This window comes from Myotis brandtii, unplaced genomic scaffold (assembly GCF_000412655.1).
Source record: "Myotis brandtii unplaced genomic scaffold, ASM41265v1 scaffold934, whole genome shotgun sequence".
NCBI lineage: Eukaryota > Metazoa > Chordata > Mammalia > Chiroptera > Vespertilionidae > Myotis > Myotis brandtii.
Window position 1 is genome coordinate 250,423 of NW_005371854.1, and position 14,751 is coordinate 265,173.

At 38.6% G+C, this 14,751-nt stretch overlaps 1 protein-coding gene across 1 annotated transcript in view; it reads right to left on the reverse strand.

The window, feature by feature from the left end:
• PDE3B (phosphodiesterase 3B, cGMP-inhibited) overlaps window positions 1–14,745 on the reverse strand; it is a 155,750-nt gene extending 141,005 nt beyond the window's left edge. The window contains exon 1 of the mRNA XM_005885892.2: window positions 14,286–14,745. Coding sequence (XP_005885954.2) covers window positions 14,286–14,327 — 42 coding nt within the window. The 5' untranslated portion in view covers window positions 14,328–14,745. The remainder of the gene's footprint in view (window positions 1–14,285) is intronic.
• Window positions 14,746–14,751: the final 6 nt, after the last annotated feature.

The following is a 14,751-nucleotide window of genomic DNA, read 5'->3' on the forward strand; positions in this document are numbered from 1 at the left end:
TTATGCTAAGTGAAATAAGCCAGTCAGAGAAAGATAAATATCACATGATCTCACTCATTTGTGGAATATAATGAACAACATAAACTGATGAACAAAAACAGATCCAGAGACAGAGAAGCATCAATCAGACCATCAAACCTCAGAGGGAAAGTAGGGGAGGGTGGGGGTAAGGGGGAGAGATCAACCAAAGGACTTGTTTGCATGCATATAAGCCTAGCCAATGGACACAGACACCAGGGGGGGTGAGGGCATGAGCGGGGGAGGGGACAAGGGGGCGATAAGGACACATGTAATACCTTAATTAATGAAGAAAAAAATGAGGTGAAAGACTTATATACTGAAAACTACAAAGGTTTTCTGAAAAAAATTAAAACAGAAATAGAAAGATATCTGATGTTAATAGATTGTAAGACTTACTATTGTTAAGATGGCAATACTACTCAAAGCAATCTATGGATTCAATGCAATCCTGTCAAAATTACAACAATGATTATAAGTGAAACAAGTCAGTTGCAAAAAGATAAATACTGTATGATTCCACTTATATGAGGTATCTACAGTGAAATTCATACAAACAGAAGGTAGAATGATGGTTACCAAGGGATGGGAGAAGGGAGAATGGAGAGTTATTATTTAATGGGTATGGAGTTTCCGTTTAGGAAGATTAAAACATTTCTAGAGATGGGTGGTGGTGATGGTTACACAACAATGTGAATATACTTCATGCCACTACACTGTATACTTTAAAAAAAATAGTTGAAATGGTAAATATTATGTTTTATATATTTTACTACAATAACAAATAAAGCTACATAAGGGCCCTCTTATGGTTATACATTCCCAGAGGAAATTTATTTTATCTCCCCCAACTCCCTGTGCTAAGGTCAAGATAGGCATCCCATCTCCATGGCCATATTCACTTCTCATCTACCCTTACATTGGCAGAACAGCACGTTGGGGCTTCAGCTTTATGCCGAGATTTCCTATTAGATTCTGATTTTGGACAGACCCTAGGATTTTATCTCTTGAGTGTAGCCATACCTAACACAAGCAAATGTTCAAAGTCTCTAAGACTGGTCAGAAACTCCTCAAGTGAAAGCTGGTTTTATTCTACTTGTTCACCTCTTAGGATTCCTACTAAAAGAGAGCAGAATATGGCACCCCAAAATATGGCATACTGATTATGTTGAATTAAAGGTATTTGAGAAACAGCCAATGCAAGGACACTCTGACCCTCTTTTGTCCCCTGCTGAAAGCAGAAGATAAATCTCCTATGTAAAAGGTTCCTTTCCTAGTACCTGAGGGCAAAGGGCATCCTTATCAGCAGAGCTAGGGAACTTAGAGCCAAGAAGGCTGTATAAACAAACCTTGTTATTTCTTCACCAATTTATTAACCCAAGCCCAAACCCCTTTGTCTTATCAATTATTCTTTATTGTTTGTCTCATAAGAATTGTTCAAGATTCCTGATTTTGAACAATTCTTTCAGCCTCACGTTTTTATGGGGATCCCATATATATACATATTAAATTTTTTTCTCTCCTGTTAATTTGTCTTATGTCAATTTAATTATTAAGCCAGCCAAAGAATCTAGAAGGAAAGAAGATAAAAATTTTCCTCCCCTATATTACTTTCATTTCTTTTTTTTTTTAAATATATTTTATTGTTTTTTTACAGAGAGGAAGGGAGAGAGATAGAGAGTCAGAAACATCGATGAGAGAGAAACATCGATCAGCTGCCTCCTGCACATCTCCTACCGGGGATGTGCCTGCAACCCAGGTACATGCCCTTGACCAGAATCGAACCTGGGACCCCTCAGTCCGCAGGCCGACGCTCTATCCACTGAGCCAAACCGGTTTCGGCTTTCATTTCTTTTTGGGTATCAGAGATTTTTCTTACTCAGTGATTCCTTTCAAAAGATGTTCTAAAATGTTTAGACCTATAGTTTAGTTGTTTCAATTGGGAGTGTTCTTATAGGCTTGTTATATATTGGAAATGGCACTTAGCACATTATGGTATTTTCTGTGTACTAGCTAAGTGATTTGGGGCTAATTAATTCACCCCTCTGCCTTAGTTCTCAGCTGCAAAACAGGATACCAATATGTAACTTCACAGGCTTGTTGAGACTAGCACATAGTGAGTACTACGTAATTATTACATCTTATAACAATCTCTTCTTTCTGATCCTGAGTTACATTTTTTATTGCCTATATTATTTTACCACTGATATTGACATTTCTGATAGAGAATGTAAGCATCTTTTTTGGTTGTTATTATTGACTAGAGGCCTGGTGCATGAAATTTGTGCACGGGGGAGGGGGGGTCCCTCAGCCCGGCCTGCGGGATCAGAACTAAACTAGCAGTCGGACATCCCTCTCGCAATCCAGGACCACTGGTTGCTAACCACTCGCCTGCCTGCCTGCCTGATTGCCCCTAACCACTCTGCCTGCCTGCTTCATCACCCTAACCACTCGCCTGCCTGCCTGATCTCCCCTAACTGCTGGCCTGCCTGCCTGATCGCCCCTAACTACTCGCCTGCCTGCCAGATCACTCCTGCTTGCTTGCCTGCCTGATCACCCCTAACCACTCACCTGCCTGCCTGATCTCCCCTAACTGCTCGCCTGCCTGCCTGATCGCCCCTAACTACTCGCCTGCCTGCCATATCGCTCCTGCTTGCCTGCCTGATCACCCCTAACCACTCTGCCTGCCTGCCTGATCACCCCTAACTGCTCACCTGCCTACCTGATCGCCCCTAACTGCCTCTGCCTCGGCCCCCACCACCGCAGCTTCATCCGGAAGGACGTCTGGAAGGTCGTTTGGCTGTCTGGTCTAATTAGCATATTACACTTTTATTATTATAGATTAGTGACCAAAAGCATATGCGAACAGTTTGCTTGATTTGGCGCTGTATGTTTATCATGACTTTTTCAGTCTGCTAGTTGATAAGAAGTATTTACCTACATACATATTTAAGGTAACGTGAAGATTATGCCAGAATAACTTTGAAAATTTCTTTTTAAGGTCATAGTAGTGAAATTTTTAAATTCATTTTTTATTTGTTTTATAACAGTAAGAAACTGTCATTGAAGATTAAAGATCAATTGTTAACTTTTTGAAGGCTTTCTGGCTCTCATCCTGGAAAGGGTCAGTTGTTCATTCCATAATGCTCCCATTGTACCTTATATATATTATACCTCTACTATATCACCTACCACACTGAATTATAATTATTTATTTACATTTTCTCTCTTCATTAGAGTGTGATGTTGTCCTTGCAATGTTGTCTTAGTATCTCCAGGGCTGGAATATATAAAAGGCAATTTGTAAATACATGTTAACTCTGATCCAACTAATTTTTACTACTTTCTTACAGTGACTCTTTAGATATTTGAAATGTGCTATATTTCATGTATCCTTTTTGTTGTTCCTTTGATAAGTAATTCCATCCAATTTGAAGTTCTATTCTCCATATACTTACTCTTAAACAAGAGAAGCAAACTACAAACTACGGGGGGTGGGGGTAGGGGGAATTGACAAATCCACCAGCAAAGTGAGATTTTTGTTACTCTATCCAGTTACTGATGGGTCAAAAAGATAAATAAATCAGTGAGGACACAGAACCTCTGACAAGGACAACCTTTACCTACCAGACAGTTAACAAACATTCTACCTAATATGTCAGGCCATATATATTCTCTGCCCATAATGCAATTAAATCAGAAATCAACAACAATAAAATAACTAGAAAACCTGCATATAATTATGAATTTTTAATAAATGTCTAAACAACTCATTAGTCAAAAGAGAAATCAAAACAAAAATTAGAAAATGCTTAAGACTGGAAAGTAATATTACCCATAAAAATTTATAAGATTCAACTAAAAAAATATTTAGAAATAAATGTATAATTTTAAATGCATACTATGAAAAAAGCTCAAAATAATTTAACATCCCAATTACAAAGTTAGAAAAAGAACAAGAAAATGAATTCAAAGAAAGAAAAATAATAAAGGTAAGAGCTGATATAAATAAAATAGAAAACAAGTACCAATATGAAGAATTGTTTTTTTGAAAAGGTTAAAAACAAACTTTTAGCAGGGTTAAGAAACAAAGAAAAAAACATATAAATGATATTAGCAATGAAAAAGAAGATAAATGCAGGTGCGGAACCAACTAAACAAAATAAAATGAGATTATGTACTAAGGAAATAATTTGAAAAATTACATTAATTTTCTAGAAAAATACAACTTAAAAATTTCAATCAAAAGCAAATTTATATCTAAACTAGAGGCCCGGTGCACAAATTTGTGCTCCAGTGGGTTCCCTCGGCCTGGCCTGCAGGATCGGGCTGAAACCGGCTCTCCCACATCCCCCAAGGGGTCCCGGATTGCGAGAGGGCACCAGCCAGGCTGAGGGACCCTATCAGTGCACAATCGGGGCCAGGGATGGATGCGAGAGGTTGGCCAGCTAGGGAGGGACCGCAGGAGGGCTCCAGGGCATTTCTGGCCCATCTTGCTCAGTCCCAATCGGCCAGACCCCAGCAGCAAGCTAACCTACCAGTTGGAGCGTCTGCCCCCAGTGGTCAGTGCACATCATAGCAACTGGTTGACTGGTCAACTGTCTGCCCCCTGGTGGTCAGTGCATGTCATAGAGACTGGCTGACCGGTCAACTGTCTGCCCCCTGGTGGTCAGTGCAAGCGGTTGAGCAGCCTTAGCATATCATTAGTATATTACGCTTTGATTTGTTGAACGGATGACCGGACACTTAGGATATTAGGCTTTTATTATATAGGATTGTTCAAAAGATTTAATGCAATGCCAATGAAAATCCCAACAAGATTTTTTGTGGCACTTGTTAAGCTTATTCTACAATTTATATTGAAAAGCAAAGGTCCAAAAATAATCAACACACTCTTGAAGAATAACAAGATGAGGGGATTTACTATATATTAAATCTTATTATAAAGCTATTATAATTAAAACAATGTAGCATTAACACAGGGTGCATAAACTAACCAATGAAACATGAGAGCCCATATGCAGACTCATACATATATTGAAATCTGATATATGACAGAGGGGACACTGCTGATAAATGGATAATAAACTTTTCAATAAATTGTGTTGACACAACTGGATATCCATGTAGATAAAAAATGAGATTAGATTTCAATATGGTGGCAAAGTAGGTGGAAGCTACACTCCCAGGACCAAACTGGAATTATAACTAAATTAAAGAACAATCATCCTGAATAACTAACTGAAGACTAGCCGAAGAGAAGACATAACCAGGGATTTACAGAAGGAGCCATATTGACACTGGTAGGAAGGGTGGAGATAAGAAGAGGACTGGCTGTACTCCCAAAAGTGGCACCTGATATTCCAGAGGGATATTCAGCTTCAGGGGATTCCCCCTGAAGGGCATGGGGCCTAAACCCCAAGTGGGGCACCCCAGCCCAGAACACCAGAGCCAGGTAGAGGAGCCCACACAACATCCAGCTGTGAAAAGCAGCAGGGTTTCTATCCACCAGGGAGAGATAGAGTCTAATGGAGACATAGGTACCCTCTTAAAGGGCCAACACACAAAATTTCGTTCATACCAACTCACCCTGGGCTCCAGTAAAGGGAGGGCGAGCAGACTAGAATCGCCTGAGGCGAGTCTGGAGTTTGTGGCTCTGGGAACGGAGCTGGGGGAACAGCTGCCAGGATCCCTGTGCTGAGTCATTCTTCAATACTGCACTTAACCATCTTTCTTGGGTGGAGCATGCCGCTCTGTGTGGCATCAGCCTCGGGAAAACCAATCGTCCCACCCTCCAGACTCCTTCTCACCTCACCCTGTGGAGCTTAGGCCCTGCGGAGGAGTCAGCTGCCTTGGACAAGGGGTAGAGGTCTGGGAAGACTCAGGTGGTATCAGTGACTGAGTTATGTGGCTTTGAGGTTGGGGCCATTCCCTCCACTTTCCCATCAACCTGCCTGGTGCTTCCCCCTCATGGGAGATCTGCTAGAAACACCTTTCAGGTTTCTAGCAGATCCATCCTCTGGACTCTGACTGTGGCTCCAAAGGACCCACTCACCCAACGCCTGGTGGCTCTGCCCTGCCTAGGTCAGGACACACAAAGTCGTGTGGTGCTAGGGCGGTGACCACACCCACCATCTTCCCTGAAACCTGAACAGACCCTCCCCCTCACAAGTGATCCATTTGCCCCATCATCCCAACTCCACCAGAGGCTCTTTCAATGACTGAATCTAACAGACAGCTGGCAGGTAGAGGCAAGTGGAGGCATATCTTATCAGGGTGCCTTGGGACATTTGCTGACCTACCCCCAGGCCCAGTGCTGGTAAAAGCCTGCCTTGCTGTGCAATTTGGTCCTTCCTGTGTGAATCCAAGCAAACCAGAGGCAGGCACAAACTTTGGATCGCCAGCTCCTAACAGGTTGCCAACGGCCAGACACAGACAGCATTAGACACTGGCCTGCACCAAAGTCCCTCCCAAGAGGCCCAGAACCAACACACCCAGTGGCCACCTTCAGACAACGTTAGAGCAGGATCCAATAAGCTTCACAAACAGCATAACCAAAAGGAGATCTCAGCAGGCACCAAACCCTACTGAGGTGAATTCCGCTTCATGTGGTCAGCACTGGCACAGCAGCTCACACACCGTGGTCGGGGCTGAGCTTCACAGTCAGCCAGCCTGAGGGTTGATCCCATACATGAACAGGCCTATAGCAATCAAGACTGAATTACACCCGAAGGGCCCACATAACCCATACAAGAGACATTCTCAGACCCAGCTCAGGTGATCAAGGACCCTGAGCCACCTACTACATAAGGCCACCACACAAAGACTGGGAGTCATAGCAAATCTATCTAATACATAGAAACAAATACAAAGGGGCAACCAAAATGGGGAGACAAAGAAACAGGCCCCAAATAAAAGAACAGGAGAATTCTCAAAAAAAAAAAGAGAGAGAGAGAGAGAAAGAGAGAGAGAGAGAGCTAAATGAAATGGAGGCAAACAATCTTTCAGATACAGAGTTCAAATTAATGGTTATAAGGATGGTCATGGAACTTAGTGAGAAGTACAACAGCATGAAAAAGGACATAGAAACCATGAAAAAGAACCAGTCAGAAATGAAGAATACCATTTCTGACATCAAGAATACAGTGAAAGGAAAAAAAAGAATACAGTGAAAGGAATAAAATGTAGGTTGACTGAAATAGAGGATCAAAGCAGCACTTTGGAAGACAAGGTAGGAAAAAAACACCCAATCAGAGCAGAGAAAAAAAATAATTAAAAAGAGTAAGGATAGTTTAAGGGACCTTTGGTACAACATGAAGCATAACAACATTCTCATCAGAAGGAGGAGAGAGAGAGCAACAGATCATCAAAAACCGATTTGAAGAAATAATGACCAAAAACTTCCCTTACCTTGTGAAGAAAAAAGACACATAAGTCCAGGAAGCACAGAAAGTCCTAAACAAGATGAACCCAAAGAGGCCCACACCAAGACACATAATAATTAACACCTTGCTGACTGGCTATTTTGAGCCAGAACTCCCTCAGGCAGCCCGCTACTTTTCCGCACGTGAATATTAAATGAAAGCATCTGAATAAATGTACTTAAATTGTACTTCATTTTGTCATATCTTATATTTATATTAACACACATCAAAATTAAACATAATGCATATATTTTAATATTTTATTTATTTTTATATATTTTATTAAAAATTTTTGAGTGTGATATATTGTATAACATGTGTCTACATGCAATGGTCATGTTTCCCTATGCTTTTCCTTAGAAGAACATACTTTACACACCCTAGTAGGATTTAATAATATGCTCAGAGCATTTCACCCCAAAGCAGCAGAATATGTATTCTTTCCAAGTGCGTATGGAACATTTTCTAGATAGACCACGTTAGGACACAAAACAAGTCTCAATAAATTTAAGAAGAATGAAATCATATGAAGCATCTTCTCTGAGCATAATGGTATGAAAATAGAAATCAATCACAAGAAAAAAAGTCTGAAAAATACACAAAGACATGGAGGGAAATGTAACATGTTACTAAACAATGAATGGGCTAACAATGAGATCAAGGAAGAAATCAAAGGATACCTTGAAATACTAGTAAATCCATTTCCCTGCCTTTCCAGCACCTAGAGGCTGCCTGCTTTCCTTGGTTCCTGGCCTCCTTCTTCCATTGTCAAAGCCAAAGGTAGATTGACTCTTTCTCACACTGGATTACTCCAATCCTAATTCCATTGTCACAACTCCATCGCTGACCTCTTTTGCCTCCCTCTTCCACTTTTTAAGAACCCTTGTGATTACTTTGGATCCACTCAGATAATCCTGGATAAACTTCCCATCTCAAGGTCCTTAAACATTTCCTATGCAAAGTCCCCTTTGCTAAGTTAGATAACATTCACGATTTCCTGGAATTAGCACATGGACATCTTTGGAGTGCTGTTATTCTGACTACCACACGTAGCGAAGTTGAATATGAACATACCTTGCAGCTCAGCAATTCTACTTTTGGATGCACACATGCACCAGGAAACATTTGCAATAAGTTTCATTAGCATCATTTTACATAATGGTAAACTACCCATAGGTCCATAAACAGTGGAATAGATAAATAAATTTTACCATGGCCATACGATGAAATATTATACAGCATTAAAAAATGAACTGCAATTATCCACATCAACATTAATAAATCTCAGAAACATCAAGGAAAAAAAATGTTACAAAAGAAATTCATACACCATGATTCTACGGAAGTTCAAAAGCAGGCAATATTAATAACATTATTTAGATTATTTAGGAATACATTTGTCGGGGGGGTTATAATTATAAAAACAAGCACAGGAATGAATAGTAAAAAAAAAGAAAAAGAAAATCAGGATAGATGAGGCAGAAAGGGATGCAAAAAAGAGTTACACAGGGAACTTCAAAGAATATAAGTGGTGAGTACCTGACTTTTTTCCTTTAGTATTTTATTCCTTAACACATATTAAAATTATATACAGTCTTTCACGTGTAAAATTTCTCATTTAAAATTTAAATGCTAACTAAATAAATATAAAATATGCTGAATGCATGTTGTATGATAGAAATGTAAGGAAGAACTAGCCAAACAATTTACTCTAGCTGATGGAGGAGGGAAAATCTACAAAGATGAGTGACCTGCTAGGGAAAATCAATACAGGAAGAAAAGTTCTAAATCATGAAAGAAAAAGAAAGTAGAAAATACTATATACTCCTCTGCCCAAAGTTTTAAGAAGAGCCTTCTAATAATCATGTAAATAAATATGAGTCAGCTTTTAAATAACAAGGTGAACACCAACCCAATATTATAAACTGTCAGGAACTACCCACAGACAGAACCCAGGTCTCCTAAAGTTTTGCTTGGCTAACACAACTGTTGAGTTTGTTTTGTTTAAATTGAATGTTCTTAGGCAAAGTAGGCAATAATCAGTGGACTTCCATTCTTCTTATCCTTCCCTCCTTCTTCAGCATGCGACATAAATACGTTATTGTGACTGACCTCTGAAGGCACTTGAGCTTGACACCAGCTGCATCCTGACAAGTCACCCTGAAATAACTACATGAGAGACCAAGTTTATCCTCAAGGTCTGTATAAACTTCGTGATTTCAAGAGTCTCTCTCGCTTTCCCATCTTCACCCACTAACTCCTTTAACCAGGGATGTCATTTATCAGATAATTGACAAAATTAGTTACAGCCTTGGAAAACCATGACTGCAGCTATTTATGCTCTTTATGGCAGGACTTAGCTTGGTTTTAGTCCCTGTATCCCAAATATCTCACGCCATAACTTAGAAACAATATTTTTACCTCTCTGAGTTTAATTTCTTTCCTGTCTATAAAATGAGCAGATTTCAACGAGATAAACTCTGAATCTATCTCTTCTATATCTATATAAACACATTTAGGTTGAAATAAATGTTTTCAGCAAGTATAGATTCTTCCTGTTTTGGTTGGGGGATAGGAAGGCAGGAGAATAGCTAGAGAAACAGGCTAACTTGGTAACTGCAAGGGTAAAGAAAAAGAGAATCAGAGAAAGGCCCACCACTGAGGCGGATAAAAAGTCTGAGGACAATGAAAATAAACTTTACGGTTCTACTTATGTTTGGCCCTATTTACTTTCCACTCAGTATGGGAAAACATAAATTATGGAGATGTTATTATTTCATGAGATATAATAAAAATCTATCACACATCACATGATCTGTCAACTTTTATTTTTTTTAAATGGCCAACTTGCTATATTGAAGGTTTGTTCTCAGTTTATACAAGTAATTTGAATATCACTGTACTGTCTAAGAACTTCTTAATCTAATTTGTTCCTTAAAGGAGATCTCAAACTGTGAATAGTAATAGCAAAAGAAAAAAAAATACCTACAGGTCAATAACAATAAGCAGTCCACAAATAGTTATAGCCAAGGATGGATGGGGGAGGAAGTGTCCCTAAGTCCTACATGGCTTTTTAAAATACAAAACAAACAAAAAAGCTAAGAGCATGTTATAAAGGATTTTGCAAGCAAGGTTCAAGGTCATTGTCCACTTTATCCTGTGGACAATGAAAAAACCATAAGAGGTTTTTAAAACAGGGCAAGGGATTTGATCAAATCTGTGCTTTTGAACAACAGTTCCGATGGCAGAGTACATACAATATTTACAAAATAGAGCATAAAATTATGATATAGGCTGATACTTTATCACAAAATATTAACATGAAAGTAGAATGAAACACTACTCACTGAAACCACAAAATAAATGTCACAAATACTACAGTATTCTTAAATTCATAGTGAGATATGCCTTGCAAATTCCTTAAGGGGCTAAATAATCACTAAACTTTAAAATCATTTTTAAACACATTCATACTACATGTGTGCACCTTTTTCAAATAAAATTAACACTTTACATAATATTTATGGGCTTTAAGGCCACAGAATTTTAAAATATTTACCTAACCATTTAGAAAGCACTTAGCATTTTAGGTATAGAAAAATATCTCACACACTAACTTATGACTTTCAAAACCTCGTATTTACCTAGTCTATCACAAACAAAATGATCTGGCTGAAACTTTCATTATAGAATATACAAATAAAATGGCTTAAAAATGTAATTTGTTAAATTCTGGCCAAAGCATCTATGTAGACAACTAATTCTTTAAAAAATTTCCTATTTGTTTTAGCTGATTCCTGGCAAATATACTACAACTTAAGTATGTCTTCCCATTAACCCACCAAGGCAAAATACAGTTAACAGTAACTAGATTTAAACTTTAAATCTCTAAATGCTTGGCAACAGCAACAACAAAACTTTAATTAATACGTGACATATATAGCATTTATATCTACTATAAATCTAATTATGAAAATTAAATATTTTGCAAACATAAGCCATTATTTTTCAACATGGTACCTAACATAACATTCCAAAAGTTAAAAATTATTCTAAATCTACTCTCAATTTAAAAATATTTAGATAGACATGAGTTTTGATTGTTTTTCAAAGATGTTTATAAAATTCTTCAGGAAATAAAAGTATTATAATTTTGTTATCAATCCAAAAATGAATTGCATATAATTTTTAAAGTTCTCTATTAAAAAATACAGAATATTTGCTCATCATTACACCTTGGAAAACACAGGTTAGTCATATCAACATTCAACACTTAAGTAAAACTTCAAGAAGTACTAATCTGTGATGTTTTAGCTATACTTTTATTCATACCTTACAAAAAGTATAAACCAACTGTAAGAAAAGAATTGAGAACTGGGAAGTTATTACAGAATTCATCTTTTGGAATCCCTGATTTGGCAGGATACTGAGATTCAGAGATTCACTGACTTTCCCAAGATTACACAGTAGAGCCAAGACCTTACTCTCAATCCCCCGCCTATGAATCCAGAGCATTTCTCCCTATATCAGATTCTACTCAATATCTTTCTGTTTCCCCTTCACTTTCTGAAACAATGAAGAGACTTTATACTTGTCATATACAAAATTTAGCACTTGGAAAATTAGAAAGTCTCGATCTTTTACTTCTATAAAAGCACTGGTTTCCTCTTCATTTCTTTAACATCATATACATGCAAACAAAACCAGAGACTCACAGGAATAAGCATAAATAAAAATCCTTATTACAATCTCGGTTAAATTAAAAATATGTAGTATTTTTTAGTAATGCCAAAGTAGTATTATTTTATGACACCAAACATTAAGTAACAATGTAGGAAGCCTTAAACTATTAGCATATATTTAAGACCCCAAAAATGTTCCTTTTCATAGTGGAATGTGAATAAGAGTTTTCTGCGTTAAGATATGACCTTTTTAAAAAATGGATTAATAAACTTTTTAAAATGTGTTTTTTATTGTTAATATCTCCCATTGCCCTCTGCTTTCCTCCCTCCTCCCAATCCCCCCCCCCATGTCCGTGTCCATGGGCTATGCAAATAAGTATAATATATGACCTTCTTAAAAGCTCAAACTGTGTCTGCTTCTAATAAGTGAAGCTACCTAGAACAACAACACTGCTCTCAATTAAAGGTTGAAAAAGGTTGCTGTGATGGAAAAAGCACCAGAGTAGGATTAAGAAAACCAAGAATTTTCCATTTACAGCACAGCCACAATTGACTACACCAACAGATTACAATAAAGTTCGTTAAACTGTAATGCTGTTAAATTTAGGAAAATTATCTACAAATGTGATTAGACTATGCTAAAACACTTTTCCGGTGTCTATTCACATATAGTCAACTGTTAAATGGCATGCCATGCTAAGAAAACAGCTGATATTACTTTGCTCTACAGTTAGTATCACAACTCTTCTAATACAGATTTTTCTAAGCACTATTATCACGGGCAGTAAAATGAGAAAACAAAAGGCATAACATTTTTTAACAAATTTTTTCAAGTATTTGGCCAAATAATTACAGACCACAAAAGCAGTTTCTGAAAAAAAACCAACACATTTCAAGAAGCAAAGTGTGGTCTCATTGGAGCACTACAGAGTTAGTGTTAAACATGTCATAAAATCAATATAGTGGTTTGTTGATTACTTTGAAGAAAGCATCAGATGTAGTAAGAATAAAAAAGTTATACTGGGTCCCAGTGTAAAACATATCACCAATCAAAAAGTCTGAAAACCAATGCTATAAACTCCAACTCGCCTACATAAGAGCTCTACACTCATTCTTTTAGTTGCTTAGAACACGACAATTAAAACTGAGAAATCTAGGTTCAAATCCCAGCACTGCCACTTACTAGATGTGTGAAGTTGGGTAATCTCTCAAAAACTCATATGGCTCATCTCTACATTTAGGGAATGTCACCACCATATAGGGTTCTTGTGAGGATTAAAGAAAATATATGTCAAGCATTTTGCACTTACATATATTTAAGAAAATATATGTAAAGCATTTACTATCAGTGAATAGCTATACTTGTTGAGTTTCTTGGTGATGTAGAACAGGTAAGATTTCCCAAGGCTATATAGAAGCTCGTTCCATGATGATGGTTTCAATTCCTTTTAAAAAACAAAAACATGTAAACCTACTGGACATGCTTTTGTCATCTTTCCAGACATAAGTTTAAAGGTTAAATTATTACAACATTCTCCTCATTATGCAACAAATACACACCACCATGAGTTAGTCTGTAAAATATTGTATTAGCCTATACCGCTGGAATTTGGTTTGGGGGGGGGGGATCTCTTAAAAATTATTTCCAACAGTCTTTTCATCTCAACTAACAAGTCGCAGTTCCAAAGTTCATCAATGTTCATAAGATCTCAAATTCTTTCTCTCGAATATCAAAAATAGTAAAATCACACTGCTTAAAGTTAATGTCTATTCACTCATTCTAATGGTTGTGTTACCTTTGGGGAGATATCACCATTATAACAGCAACAGATAAACGGCACCAAAATGACGTACACCAGAGCATGCCAAAGTGGGAGTAGTCAATCTATTAAACCGCAAATAATTCATCCTTCTGATAACTCCTCTAGTGCATAAACAAAGTACTTTAAAGGTGCAATATAATTAGTCTATTTCACACAAATAAAAAGGTACTTCTGTATTTCTAAAAAGCCTCCTGTATTTTAGGAATCCTTTCCAGAAGAAAACCTTTTTTTCCCATCCTGGAAGTTAACATGCTCTCAAACACGCAAATTCAGCTCAGGAACTGAAGCGACAAAACCGCACTCACTTCCTCAGCCAACCTGGCTTTCGGCTAACGTACCTGTTCTCTGGAAATGCAAGGCAACGACGGTCTCCTGAACATTTTGCAGCTGCCTTGGTAAGCGGCCGGCGTTTCCCCAAACGACACGCAGCTGGACCTCCTGCGGGGTCTGATCACAGGCACTTTTTCCTCCGCGGTGCTGGACAACCGAGGATGATGGAAAGCTTCCCTGATTTGAAAGAAGTGATCCAACCCCAGGGCGAGCAGGCAGCCGGCGCCCCCGACCAGGCAGGACAGCAGGGGCCGCAGGGCTGAGGGCAGCGGCCCGAGGCTGGCGAAGGAGACCCACCAGACGAGGCTGGAGAAGAGCAGCACCAGGATGCTGTGCTGGAGCCCGACCCGGTGCGCGAGCGTCAGCGAGCCCACGCAGCTCAGCACCAAGAACAACCTGCCCGCCGCCGGGGGCGTGTACGGGGTCGCGGCCCCGGCGTCTCCGTCCCAAGGCCAAGACCACCACGGCCACACC